This window comes from Littorina saxatilis, linkage group LG17 (assembly GCF_037325665.1).
Source record: "Littorina saxatilis isolate snail1 linkage group LG17, US_GU_Lsax_2.0, whole genome shotgun sequence".
NCBI lineage: Eukaryota > Metazoa > Mollusca > Gastropoda > Littorinimorpha > Littorinidae > Littorina > Littorina saxatilis.
In genome coordinates this window covers 26,507,730-26,522,105 of record NC_090261.1, presented here as the reverse complement: position 1 = coordinate 26,522,105, position 14,376 = coordinate 26,507,730, and the positions used below count along the sequence as shown (strand labels likewise).

Here is a 14,376-nt window from a genome sequence, read left to right as displayed (position 1 = left end):
ACACAATTTCTCTCATTACCTACATCATGATTACCCTGCACTCTACTATCGTTACTGTCAATCTGAGAAAATAAAACCATACTGACAGAAGTATAACACATAACAGTCGATCATTGTGCTAAGAAACTTTTTCTGCACAGCAAAGAGAAACTATTGGGATATGATGCAACATTTTTCTTTCAAACCAGACACAAGACTGTGCATTTATATACAATGGATCCCCCATTGTAAGACCTCTAACAATCTGAGAAAAAGACAGGTGGGAGTCTTAAAATGGGGGTTATACATTTACAGAGGTTATGACCATAAAATCTTTTGTCTCGCTGTCCAGGCTGACAATATTGATGTGTGATCGACAAGAAGAACAAGAGGCGAAGCCTTCAAGGCTCACGTAAGAAATCGACAAACAGTAACACAAACTCAATCACTCCGTCACACACACACAGTACACACACACACACACACACACACACACACACAGAGAGAAAGAGCATAGGTGAAACTGTGCAAGAAAGCGAGACACTAGATCTAGATCTGTCTGTCTGCATGTAGCCTACTTACATGGACACGACTGCCAAATAGTCTCGGCCCGCTCAAAATAACAATCACCGAGACTTTCAGTAATTCCATCGCGTGACGTCTAACCCTCGTACGTCATAATGTGGCGTCAATGTAATATGACGTCTTCAAATGTTAAAGTTTCTACCACAGACATACATACATTCATACATACATACGCACGCACGCACGCACGCACAGACAGACAAAAGTTAGCATCGCATAGGCTACACTTCGTGAGCCAAAAAGAAGTACATAAAATTTGAAAAATTAGGGTTTTAAAGGAACAGACTCTTTCATCCTTCAGGGTCTTAAACTTTAATTGGGGGTTCCACTGTTGCTCATTTGAAATCCTATGGTACTTGGAAGTTCCCTTTCATTTAAACACACAGTGTATCTATTGCTGTGTTTCTCTCATTTGAGACCCTCTGGTATTTGATTGTCCCCCTTTGTTTCAAAAACGGTGCCACTATTGCCATGTATTTCTCTCATTTGAGACCCTCCGGTACTTGATTGTCCCCCTTTGTTTCAAAAACGGTGCCACTATTGTCGTATATTTCTCTCATTTGAGACCCTCCGATACTTGATTGTCCCCCTTTGTTTCAAAAACGGTGCCACTATTGCCGTGTATTTCTCTCATTTGAGACCCTCCGGTACTTGATTGTCCCCCTTTGTTTCAAAAACGGTGCCACAATTGCCGTGTATTTCTCTCATTTGAGACCCTCCGGTACTTGATTGTCCCCCTTTGTTTCAAAAACGGTGCCACTATTGCCGTGTATTTCTCTCATTTGAGACCCTCCGGTACTTGATTGTCCCCCTTTGTTTCAAAAACGGTGCCACTATTGCCGTGTATTTCTCTCATTTGAGACCCTCCGATACTTGATTGTCCCCCTTTGTTTCAAAAACAGTGCCACTATTGCCGTGTATTTCTCTCATTTGAGACCCTCCGGTACTTGATTGTCCCCCTTTGTTTCAAAAACGGTGCCACAATTGCCGTGTATTTCTATCATTTGAGACCCTCCGGTACATGATTGTCCCCCTTTATTTCAAAAACAGTACATCTAGTGCTCTGTTTTTCTCTCAGAATCAATAAAAAAAAAAATCAATACTATAATATTTCTTGCCATCTAGTGTTGTGGTGTCTCCCCTTAAAATGACTACATGTACTTGCCATCTAGTGCTGTGGTGTCTCCCCTTAAAATGACTACATGTACTTGCCATCTAGTGCTGTGGTGTCTCCCCTTAAAATGACTACATGTACTTGTCATCTAGTGCTGTGGTGTCTCCCCTTAAAATGACTACATGTACTTGTCATCTAGTGCTGTGGTGTCTCCCCTTAAAATGGCGACATGTACTTGCCATCTAGTGCTGTGGTGTCTCCCCTTAAAATGACTACATGTACTTGCCATCTAGTGCTGTGGTGTCTCCCCTTAAAATGACTACATGTACTTGTCATCTAGTGCTGTGGTGTCTTCCCTTAAAATGGCTACATGTACTTGCCATCTAGTGCTGTGGTGTCTCCCCTTAAAATGACTACATGTACTTGCCATCTAGTGCTGTGGTGTCTCCCCTTAAAATGACTACATGTACTTGCAGACCTGCCTACCCCTGAAATGTACCATGTGTAGTTTTGGGTGTGAAAATAAGGCAAATGTGTAGTTTGGCAGGTGAATGTGTAGTATTTCAATTTGATCAACCCAAACCGCAAAACAGAACAGTTACTTATACCGTACTAAAACAAACACTCAACACTCCAAACAAAACTATTACAATGTGAACAATACTCCTCATACAAACAAAGCCCCCACAAAAATACAAGCCAAGCATTAAGTTTATTTGTTAAGAAAAAATTATTAACTAGTTTGGAACATTTGCATGGGTGAAACTGATCAGAATTAAAAATAAGGAAAATGAGGCCGGGGTCCAGGGGCCGCCCACGCCCTGGTGGGGTGCAGGGGCAACGCCTTCGCCCCCCGGAAGAAAACGAAAAATCAGGCTTTTTAAGGGTAAAGGTAGGCCTTTCCTGGTATCTCAAACACACAAATTTGCACAGTAAACAATGATAACAAATGCCAAGCTGTAGTCCGATAATTCGCGCGCTCAGGGAAACAAAGATTCAGCGATGTCCGGTCACTGTGTTAGAGAAAATACAGATCGGATCGCCGGCGAAAAAATAAAATAAAAAAATTTCGAAATAAGGAATTTTTTATTTGACCAATTTCATTTGGCGGATTTCCGCCCTAAGGCGGAAAAGTTTCACCCATGCATTTGTTAAAAAAAAAGCTATGTTGAGGGGTATGCAGTCCATATACAGTGGGACCCCCTATTCAAGACCGGTGACAATCTGAGAACATCAAGTCACAAAAAGTAGGGACTGGGAGTATGTGTATCAACATGAAGGCAAATTTGCATATAAACAGAACAGGTTTGCGTCGGCAATAATAACAAGGAACTTAGTCGATAAATATCGACAGGGGGCGGACAAATGGTTTACATGTGAAATGTGTGTATATGGGTGTGGTTCTGAAACAAACAAACCAAGTGAACCCCCCCATCCCACCGCTCGCGGGCTGAACGACTGACGTCACATGTCGCTTCGGTCTTTTCCTGAGAAGAACACCGCGTGTACATAATACACAATTCGATCGCGTAGCACTGCCAATGCACATTTTCGCAACGAAAACCGTGCTACTGTTTCTTGTGTGTTAAATCTGAAAGCAATATAAGTGAACGAACAATTGAAAACTGATATCACGTTACTAAACTCCCAAAAGTAATAAATTACTTCTGACTGCGGTACACAATACGGCAGTCACCTCTGCGAATGCTGTCGAAGAATCTAACCGAAAGTAAACATTCTGGGAATCTACGCGCATCGGCCTTGACGCAAGTTCAATACTGAGCCAATGAGCGCGCCGCGGCGAAGTTGGCCGCTGTAAGTCTCGCAGCGCTGGCTGGCTGAGCGAGTTGCGTGTCCATCCATATTAGGTCCAAGCCGCACGGTAGACCAGATTAGTAGGTGCTTGATTTTGGTATTTTGATTTTACATAACATTAAACCTTTCTTGGGGTTCATGGTCATGGCAACAGCCATAATAATATTATATCATGTATAATATTACATTTCAGCATATTTGAATTACATGTCATCATACCAAACTGTCATACATTTTTATTCCTACATCATTCTGATTGATCACAACCAAACCTACTATCTGTGGACACATCCAAATGTAAGCGCCTGTTCTTGACAACTTTTAATCGATCTAAAAATAGCAACTTGCTGGGCCCTCTGCCGCCAACAGACACTGTTTGGCCTGTAGGTAAAATGTACAATGTATTTTCTGATTTGTGCACAAAAGCTTTTTTTCTTTTTTCTTTTTTTTAACATAACAATGTTTAATGTCACTGTATGTTTAAAAGACCATGGCCATATTTGTAAAAAAAATGTTAAATTAGAAAATAAATAACATTTTGGTTCATGATTTTTCCTACACCTGTGCTAAAAAAAGAAATAAAAATGTCGGGTATATAAGTCACTCAAATACAGCTAGGTATGAATGGCTCGGTTTGAGTTTGTTGCAGTTGACCCTGCACAATGCGACATATCATGTTTTTGTTGAACAATTTTGACGTCACCCCTCCCATAGGGTGACGTATTTCACAACTTCCTGTGTTACACAAACTCTGTGATGACCAATTTTGACGTCACCCCTCCCATAGGGTGACGGATTTCACAACTTTCTACAGATGAACAATGTTGCCTTCACCCCTCCCATAGGGTGACGGATGTCACAACTTCCTGTGTACACAAACTGATGACGTATTTCACAACAAAATGGCGCTGCCCATGGTCAACCTCTAAACTATCCGTATAGAATGGGGGCGTCCTCGCCCCCATAATAATATGGCAGGTCATTGCCTCTGCTCTGGTTACCGATCTCTCAAAAGTGAGCTTGTCTTGGTCTTCTTTCCCTGGCACGGGTTTCTTCCCAAAACAGTCCAATTTTTCCTCTGCTTTGGTCGGGATTTCTCGAATTCCTCATGAGAAGTGCTTTTCTTGTGGCGGTTACACGGTCGTAAAGCCCATTGTGCTTCTCTGAAAAAGCCGTGTTGCACACAGTGCAGTGGGCAAAATGCTTCCCTTTTCTCCACGAAACTAGGCATGGATGCTCCTCATAGTACTTTGGCAGAAAAGCCTTGCTGGGAGTTTGACCAAGCTTCTTTTTTTTTGCTCCGTGGCGGTTGATCGCCAAAGTCTTCTGAATCCGTGTTCGTCGCTGTAGCCATTTTTTTCCCTCCAGAAAGAATGAGCTACGAAGTGACCGCGTTCAGAAAAGTATGTGCTGAAACGCCCGCGATAGTTGTAATAACAGTAGCAAGACCAACTGACTACGCTACTCTCGCGGGCGCCGGGCATGTTTTGCACGCAGTACACAACCGGTTAGTACAAATTATGGATCGGAACTCGCTCGCGTTTTTGCGTATTCAAAATGTCAAAATGTGTAGTCGAAACGAAACGTTTGCGTAGTATAAGACAAGCATGCGTATTTGCGTAGTTTGGGGACCAAAATCGTAGTTTACTACGCTCAATGTGTAGTGTAAACAGGTCTGTACTTGTCATCTAGTGCTGTGGTGTCTCCCCTTAAAATGGCTACATGTACTTGCCATCTAGTGCTGTGGTGTCTCCCCTTAAAATGACTACATGTACTTGCCATCTAGTGCTGTGGTGTCTCCCCTTAAAATGACTACATGTACTTGTCATCTAGTGCTGTGGTGTCTCCCCTTAAAATGGCTACATGTACTTGCCATCTAGTGCTGTGGTGTCTCCCCTTAAAATGACTACATGTACTTGTCATCTAGTGCTGTGGTGTCTCCCCTTAAAATGACTACATGTACTTGCCATCTAGTGCTGTGGTGTCTCCCCTTAACATGACTACATGTACTTGCCATCTAGTGCTGTGGTGTCTCCCCTTAACATGACTACATGTACTTGCCATCTAGTGCTGTGGTGTCTCCCCTTAAAATGGCTACATGTACTTGCCATCTAGTGCTGTGGTGTCTCCCCTTAAAATGGCTACATGTACTTGCCATCTAGTGCTGTGGTGTCTCCCCTTAAAATGGCTACATGTACTTGCCATCTAGTGCTGTGGTCTCCCCTTAAAATGGCTACATGTACTTGCCATCTAGTGCTGTGGTGTCTCCCCTTAAAATGGCTACATGTACTTGCCATCTAGTGCTGTGGTGTCTCCCCTTAACATGACTACATGTACTTACAAGACCTCACAGCCAGCCAAATCATTTTGTTATCAGTAAAATTCCTTTGCAACACAGATCACACACATGCAGGTGACGGGTGTCATGCACATGTAAGAGAACTGTGTGACACGAAGGAATTTCATGTTCTTACCTGGTGACCCACTGATGTTTGAGGCTTGGTAGAGCGAAAGGTTTGTTATGAAACGTACAACTTTTTATACAGACCCAATTAATCTGCTTTCATGAAAAATAACTTTATTTGAAAAATAATACTGGACTGCAATAAATACCAGAAAGCAATTTACAGAAAAAAAATAAGCCCTTGAACAAAAAGGTCAGAAAACCGATTTAAAAAAAAGATAACAATTAGGTATCTCAAATGAACTATACTTCGCTTCCAAACTTTTAATTTATGTATAACTCTAACGAGTCACAAGAAACAGTGTATGCCCCATATCCCATGCCCAAATGTCGCCCAGCAACTCAAATGAATTTGATCATTTACCTGACCATGTCTGATAATAAGGGTATGAATTGACCCTTCTTTTAAGATCGCAGCATTCCAGACTTCAGAGAAACTTTTTGGCTGTTTAAAATGCAGCCAAGAACTTGCATACAAAGCTCAAAACAATGAAGAAGAACAAAAAGAGAAAAAACCGAGAGGATACAACAAGCATAAAGAGAAACACAACAGCAATTTACAAACACACACCTTCTAGCCAGCTCCTCTGGTGGGCGCTTGGGGACAAGGGGGCGGGTCAGACAGATGTCAATCATGATGTAGGACTTGGAGTCAGCGTACTGCTGACCCTCCACGTTGACCGGAACCTGGCCGTCGATCTCAGAACCGGTGTCCGACTTGAGTGTGTTAGATGCCTGCACCAATACAGAGCTAAAGTTACTTTTCATTCATGGAAATTGTCTACCTAAGTTTAATTTGTTAACAGTGTGGTCACTATCATTTTCTGACTACTTACATCTTCGCTGTATTTCATAATCATACTATTATAAGAATACACTACTGTACTTTAAACAACTTTTAAATAAACATTTCTCATTAGTGAAACAACATTCATGATAGAAGATATCATACCTTGTGTTTGAAGATTCACAAATTACAGTAATCTCAATACTTTCAGAACAATCAATTTGAAAGCAGTACTCTTGGTTTAGTACTAAAATAAAAACAAATTCAAAAAGAAATTTATGTTTGGTCTATAAGTTATAACAAAGTCATAGCTGGTTCACACAGATTCTCCTTACAACGACCTAGAGTAAACACAAGTATCTTATTTGTAAGAAATATATACCAGTGAAGAGCAAATTTCATTCAACACATTTGCAGATATCTTTCATGCAACCCAGCAAATGTACACACACTTTCATTATCACAGTAATAGACCATGTTCGTAAATAACTCTGTTGGGTTTGTATGGGTTATGAAAGAGTGACTACCCTTGCTCTTAGTACTGCAAATAATCCACATGTGCTCCTTATCCATGTGCTTCAGACACACCTCTTGCTAGTGATTGGCTCTCGGATTGTTTGTCTCACTAAAAGCAAGGGTATTCACTCTTTCTCAGCCCATACAAGCATGACCGAGTTATTTTCGGAATTTGTCTATCTGACCACAACAGAATATTCAGGAAAACACAAATACAGTATAAGTAATCTTCTTTTGTGCGAGTAAAAAATAAAAACGACTGTAGAGTACAGATGTAAACTGGCAACGGGACATTCTGACGGTCTGCATGCTCCTGTGTGTAAATATCTCTGTGAAATCAAAATGTACCAGTGCATCTGCATGAAACTATTGCACTTGGAAGAACAAAAAGAAAGAAATGTTAGAAAGAGACAAAGTTTCAACAACTGCAAGTGACTTGCACATTTCTGCTTCTAAATGTGCTCTCTCACACAAATACCTAACTACAAAAGCTCATGTTGTGTGGTACATAAATTAGTAGACCGAAAGATGCAAATTTAAAACACAGAAGTTCCCATGATGCTCCATGCATGTACACACTGCTCAGGCTGAAAATGAACAGCAAGTCCTTCTCATTTTCATGACTGGCTGTAACTCCCACATGCACAAATGAGGGATTTGTGATGGCGATGGGGTGGGAGAGTTGAGGGATGTTGTTATTTTTATTTATTTTTTTTTACAAATTCAGTGCCCACTGGGAGAGGCATTGACGATGAGATGTTAAAACACTGCAACATTTAATAATACACATGCTCCATCCCTTTTTGTAACTTCAACAACAGACATTTAACAGGTCTGTCTCTCTCACATGCTCATATTTTGGATGCTCCATGCAGCAGTGGTCAGAACTTGAGGGATACAGTTACTCAGTGAGTGACATTCCTTGCATGCAAGAGGTTCTAAACATTACGACACTGCAGGCTTTGCAGAGTGAACATTCCTCATGCTCCACACAATGTTTCAACAACCTCAAATGACAAATTACGAGCCTGTCGTGGCAGCTTGATCTGAAAGTTAGGCAGGGTAAAAAAGACCGATAATGTCATGTGAGTAAATATTATACAAAATTTGCAGTAATTTACCATTTTCTTTCAAATAGTTGTTAGCAAAACAAACAAGCACAAGCATGGAACTTCCTTTCTTTTTCTCTCTCCTCGTTTCTCTTCTTCTTCTGCGTTCGTGGGCTGAAACTCCCATGTACACTCGTGTTTAAATTGCACGAGTGGATTTTTACGTATATGACCGTTTTTACCCCGCCATTTAGGCAGCCATAAGCCGCTTTCAGAGGAAGCATGCTGGGTATTTTCGTGTTTCTATAACCCACAGAACTCTGACATGGATTACAGGATCTTTTCCGTGCGCACTTGGTCTTGTGCTTGCGTGTACACACGAAGAGGGATAATAATAATAAATAATAATAATGGACATTTGCTATAGCGCATATGCTCAATGCGCTTTACACTATTAAGGCACTAGCAGGTCTGCACATAAGTTGACCTGGGAGATCGGAAAAATCTCCACCCTTAACCCACCAGGCGTGGCCGGGATTCGAACCCACGACCTTCCGCTTTTGAGGCCGGCGTCTTACCACCAAGCCATTGCGCCCGTCTTGTCGTTTCTCTTATTTTGCTCTTCTCTCTCTTGACTCTTCCCTCCCACTCACTCTCTCTGTAATTCCTCTGTAGAGAGTTTTTGATTAACGCTCAAGCAAAGCAAACAGAACGATGCCAGCACTGTATAAAAAGCCTGAGAACAGAATAACACAAAATGATACAATATTGTTTCAGGGCATTAGTATAATCCTAGTAATTACTATCATAGGTTTATAGTAACCAATCCTTTTTGTTGTACGTGTTGTCTGCGCTTTTCTGTTTGTACATTGTATTATGTTAAACTTAGACTGACACCTCACAACTATGCAAATTAATCACCAAAGCTAATACACTCTTTAAGAGTACAAAATGAAACATCCCTAATGTCACAAGTGCCTTAATTTTACCATTGGACTGCCCTACATGGTTTTCGAGAAAAAAGCTCATTTGAAATGATATTCTCCTTGTTTTTTCAAAAGCAATTCAAGAAATGACTTCTCCAAATTAAGCAAAAAGTGTAAGCAGCGATTTAAAGCCTTTTGCATACTGCGCTGGAAATTGAAATATTTCTATCTACTAGTCAGCTGTGAATTTTGCGGTACAGGTATTAATAATTATAGGACGTGCCATCAAATGCTGAAAATGGCTTCTTCTGTCAATAAATTTAAAGGGACAAAAGACAAGAAAAAAAGACACTACTTAATAACTTTAATTCTATGTGTACTACACTTTTTGTAACTACATCTTGGACTGAACACACTTGCCAGGCGCATAACTGCCGAACCCAGAGACTGAAATTGGAACTGAAAGCAAAAACAACACCCAGAGGAAGTAATGTCCACTTAAACAAATACAAACAAAAACACACCATAAAAAAAAAAGCTCAATGCAAATGCGAAGCTTATACTTTATTGTCACTCTGCTATACTCCAGCGGTTTGAGTTACTATTTTTTTAATCTTAGATGTTATCTGTATTGAACTACCAAATCTGCTTCATCCTTGACAAATCATTGGTCTGGGGACTAAGCACTCCCCACCCTGTAAACACATGAAGCTGTAGCAGCTTCTATACCCCCCCCCCCCCCCCCCCCCCAACAAACAAACAAAATTTACAAAAATTAACTCGGCCAAATCATTCAACATGACACAAAACAAAGCCATACTCAGCAACTGAAAGTCAAATTATCACAAGTATGTCTCTGTCAAAGTTGTAACTGTGTACAAGAAAGTAATTACACATACTTCAAATATCAAAACCAAAAAGCATCGCAATAAACACAGAATTGTCTCAAACTTTCGTCTGTCAAATTGAGACAACAAAAGTTTGTTTTCCTGAGTAACTCTTTTCAAATTGAAGAAAACATGTCCTACTACATTTAAAAGCATATTATCAGTGCTATTTGGCGAACATTTCTTTACACTTCATAAACAAAAACAAAAACAAAATAAGTACCACAGAGAAACAAGATAATAAAAACAACAAAACATTAACATTCAAGAACTTGAAGGTAAAGACCCCAGTATAGTATCCCTCGCTTTTGGGAAGAAGAAATTTGTCGACAATAGTAGGTGTTGTCTCTACTAGCTTTGTCTGAGTACGCAAAACTCTATATGAACTTGTAAATCTAATATACTCAAAAGCCTGACAGATGCATTAAAAATTAACCTATACAATGAAAAACTATAAAAAGTATCTTTAAACAAGAGAATTTATGCCGTGACACATGATGACACAATGTGTACAGTTACTTTTTACCTTGCGTCTGCTACAGTAGCAGACGACTTTATTCTGTTGCAACCCGGATGTATTCGGGGTGTTGGGTATTGCAAAGGATGTTGGGTTCGCCCACACGTTTGATATTGTGTATTATAATGAGATTTTATTGAGGCTTTATTGATGCATAATATGATAATCTCTAGTCAGAATGAATGACTGATTTGCTTGATGTAAATATATGAGAAAGTGTGAAAATGAGATGTTATCCCTTTTTAAGGTCTACTTGGCCAGTTGAATGCTTTGTGGGATTTTTGTGTTTGGTGGTCCCGCTAGCAGGTGAATGTGAGAGGTACGGTTTATATAACCGCGTGATTTTTTTTAACCATGTACAGCAGGACCACCTTATATTTGTTATCATGTATATATAAGTCTGATCTTCGTCGCTTTAAAAAATTAAGCGTCCTTTATCTATCACAAATATGGTGTGAGTCTGAGTTTGTTGCATAAATGATTTTATGTGAGCTTGCGATGGGACAATAAAGAAAAGGGAAAAAAATCCCATAGATCCCTTGACTTTGGGGTAGCGCGACTCTGTTGCTGCTAGCTTTCCACTGGGAGGAAGTGACCCGAATTTCCCAGCGACGGGACAATCTAGTAATGTGGAAAAATAATAATTTCTAAACATCAACAATCGCGCTACCCCAAAAGTCAAGGGATTTTGTTTTTGTGCCTTGACTTTGGAGATGACAAGAAAATATCGGGAGCATTAACGTGATTTGTAAAAAAATTTACAAATCACTGGGCGCGCAGACCCTTGATTTTAACCCCCAGGCTCAAAACTGTAAGGTTCATCAGCTATAGTTGCTTCTGCCATGAATACTGCTTGTGACGTCATCGGAATTTTTACCCAGAATTCACCACTTCCGTACTCTCGCGGACGTTCACGATACAATGGCCGCCAGATCGGAACGCGAAAACGCTTCGCTTCAGCCACGAAATTCGTCGGATTATGGCCCAAAACGATTCCGAAATAAACTAAACCCTGTGAGGGAAGGTGAGAAAACAATTTCCAACAGCATGCATATGTCTGGTTAACCAAAGTCACGCCAAAACGCAAATGAACGCGTTGTTGACACCAAAAAAAGCCTGTTGGGGTCCTTTAAGTTTTTGAAATTGTATATGGTAATTCAAAGTTATTTCATATCCCACTGCCTTCAAATGTTTTAACATAAACTGCAGCCAAGGACGACTGAAAACTTCTTTGGAGGTCCTTGACTGCAGCATATGTTTCGCGATCATGTCTCTTCCAGCCCTAGACTAGCTAGTTCAAAAGAAAATGACTGCCACTGATATGATACAACAGGCTTGAGCGCAATAATGAATAGTTTAACTGCAAAATGTAAACTATTGGTTTTCATTCAGATTTCAAGTGTGATACAGTGGAACCTGCAATGTAGGGACAGTACTTTCCCATGGTCCCAAAGGTGTCCTTTCACCTCAGGTCCATATACCATTGTTCACCAATAATGTTGCAATCGAGAAATTCAAGTTTTACGCCCTCAAGGCAAAGCCATTAGGGGCATGTTCCCAGGTTTTACCCCGACTTTAGATGAGATACACAAGTGTATGCATGTTTAGGTGGTATATTAGCCATCTGCACTTATGGCAGAATGACCGAGGTCTTTTACGCTCCACTGTGGTGACACGGGGGAGGGAGATGGATAACGTCTCTGGGTCTGCACATAAAGTTGACCCGTGTCCATCCCGGCCCGGACTGGAACCAGCGACCTTTCGATCACAAGTCCAGTGCTTTACCACCTGAGCTACCCGGGCCCCAATTGTTGCAATCCTGCTCGCTTTTTACATTTAGTCAAGTTATGACTAAATGTTTTAACATCGAGGAGGGAATCGAGACGAGGGTCGTGGTGTATGTGCGTGTGTCTCTGTGTGTGTGTGTGTGTGTAGAGCGATTCAGACTAAACTACTGGACCGATCTTTATGAAATTTGACATGAGAGTTCCTGGGTATGAAATCCCCGAACGTTTTTTTCATTTTTTTGATAAATGTCTTTGATGACGTCATATCCGGCTTTTCGTGAAAGTTGAGGCGGCACTGTCACGCCCTCATTTTTCAACCAAATTCGTTGAAATTTTGGTCAAGTAATCTTCGACGAAGCCCGGACTTCGGTATTGCATTTCAGCTTGGTGGCTTAAAAATTAATTAATGACTTTGGTCATTAAAAATCTGAAAATTGTAAAAAAAAAATAAAAAATTTATAAAACGATCCAAATTTACGTTCATCTTATTCTCCATCATTTTCTGATTCCAAAAACATATAAATATGTTATATTTGGATTAAAAACAAGCTCTGAAAATTAAATATATAAAAATTATTATCAAAATTAAATTGTCGAAATCAATTTAAAAACACTTTCATCTTATTCCTTGTCGGTTCCTGATTCCAAAATCATATAGATATGATATGTTTGGATTAAAAACACGCTCAGAAAGTTAAAACAAAGAGAGGTACAGAAAAGCGTGCTATCCTTCTTAGCGCAACTACTACCCCGCTCTTCTTGTCAATTTCACTGCCTTTGCCATGAGCGGTGGACTGACGATGCTACGAGTATATACGGTCTTGCTGAAAAATAGCATTGCGTTCAGTTTCATTCTGTGAGTTCGACAGCTACTTGACTAAATGTTGTATTTTCGCCTTACGCGACTTGTTAATTTATACTGTAAACACATATGCTGACAGATGCCCAAACAATTTGACTTGATTATGCCATTTTATTTATATCAAAACAATTTACTTCTTTTCAGCCAGTACTTGATTCATACTGAGGTCTTTGTCAAACTCCATGATAATGAGAACAAATTACCCCTTGTTTTCCTTTTACATCTAAATTGTGCTGTTGAACCATGAAAACATCCATAGTCTTAATAAATAAGAAGAATTAATAAAACAATCAGCTTGTAGCATGCTGGGAATCTGTAGAAAGAAAGCTAAAGGAAATGTACCTCGACAAAACCACAACACATAGGCAAATCCAGAAGCATGTCTGTTCAAACCAAACAACTGCATCCTCTAAAAACCCGTCGCGATATAACCTTGAATGGTTGAAAACGATGTTAAACACCAAATAAAGAAAGAAAGAATCCTCTAAAATCAGATCCTTAGAATAATGCAAACAGCAAAATTAAGCTCTTGTTAGTTTATATGATGCTCTATACGTACAGAGCTTATTTGTTGTTTTCACAAAACCAGAGAACAGTCAGCAAACACTACATGCTTGGATGGAACTTTCAAGAAAACAATGATCTATTCTGCTTGTATCACAGGCATGTTCTACTGTCTGTATAAAATCAAGGAAATATAAAACAAAGCAGTTCACAATGAGTAATGCATGTTTTGATGGTGTTCTCTTTGTAATTTTGAAAATAATATTGAAGAAAAGAATCTGTGTTTTGTGTTGGCATATACACAGATGCTAAAAAGTTAGGTTGCGTAACACATTTGTGACCCTCCACCACGGAATGAGTCGCATGTCACCTCGCGCGGTTCTGCGCTAGGCTTATATAAGTCCGGGGGGCGTCTGGTAACAGTGCGAGGGTCACCTTAGTCACAGGCTTATAACTCAAAAAGTGTTCGCTCTTTTCTAAAACGGTTTTCACCACTAGATAGAGCATTAAAAACTCTTTAGGAAAATGTAAAAATATGAAAATCATGCAAAGGTGACATGCGACTCATTCCGTGGTGGAGGGTC

The 14,376-nt window shown here is 40.0% G+C and overlaps 1 protein-coding gene across 10 annotated transcripts in view; it reads right to left on the bottom strand.

Annotated features, from left to right (window-relative positions):
* Positions 1–14,376, bottom strand: part of LOC138953836 (cilia- and flagella-associated protein 70-like) — an 85,940-nt gene that overhangs the window by 31,434 nt on the left and 40,130 nt on the right. For 7 of the 10 annotated variants that reach the window (XM_070325782.1, XM_070325786.1, XM_070325787.1 and 4 more), the window contains exons 18-19: positions 9,656–9,694; positions 6,529–6,692 (exon numbers count right to left, since the gene is read on the bottom strand). In XM_070325782.1, the coding sequence (XP_070181883.1) occupies positions 6,529–6,692; positions 9,656–9,694 (203 nt within the window). Of the gene's footprint in view, positions 1–6,528; positions 6,693–8,267; positions 8,307–9,655; positions 9,695–13,491; positions 13,522–14,376 lie in introns of all 10 variants that reach the window. The other 3 variants (XM_070325783.1, XM_070325784.1, XM_070325785.1) reach the window with 3 other exon arrangements.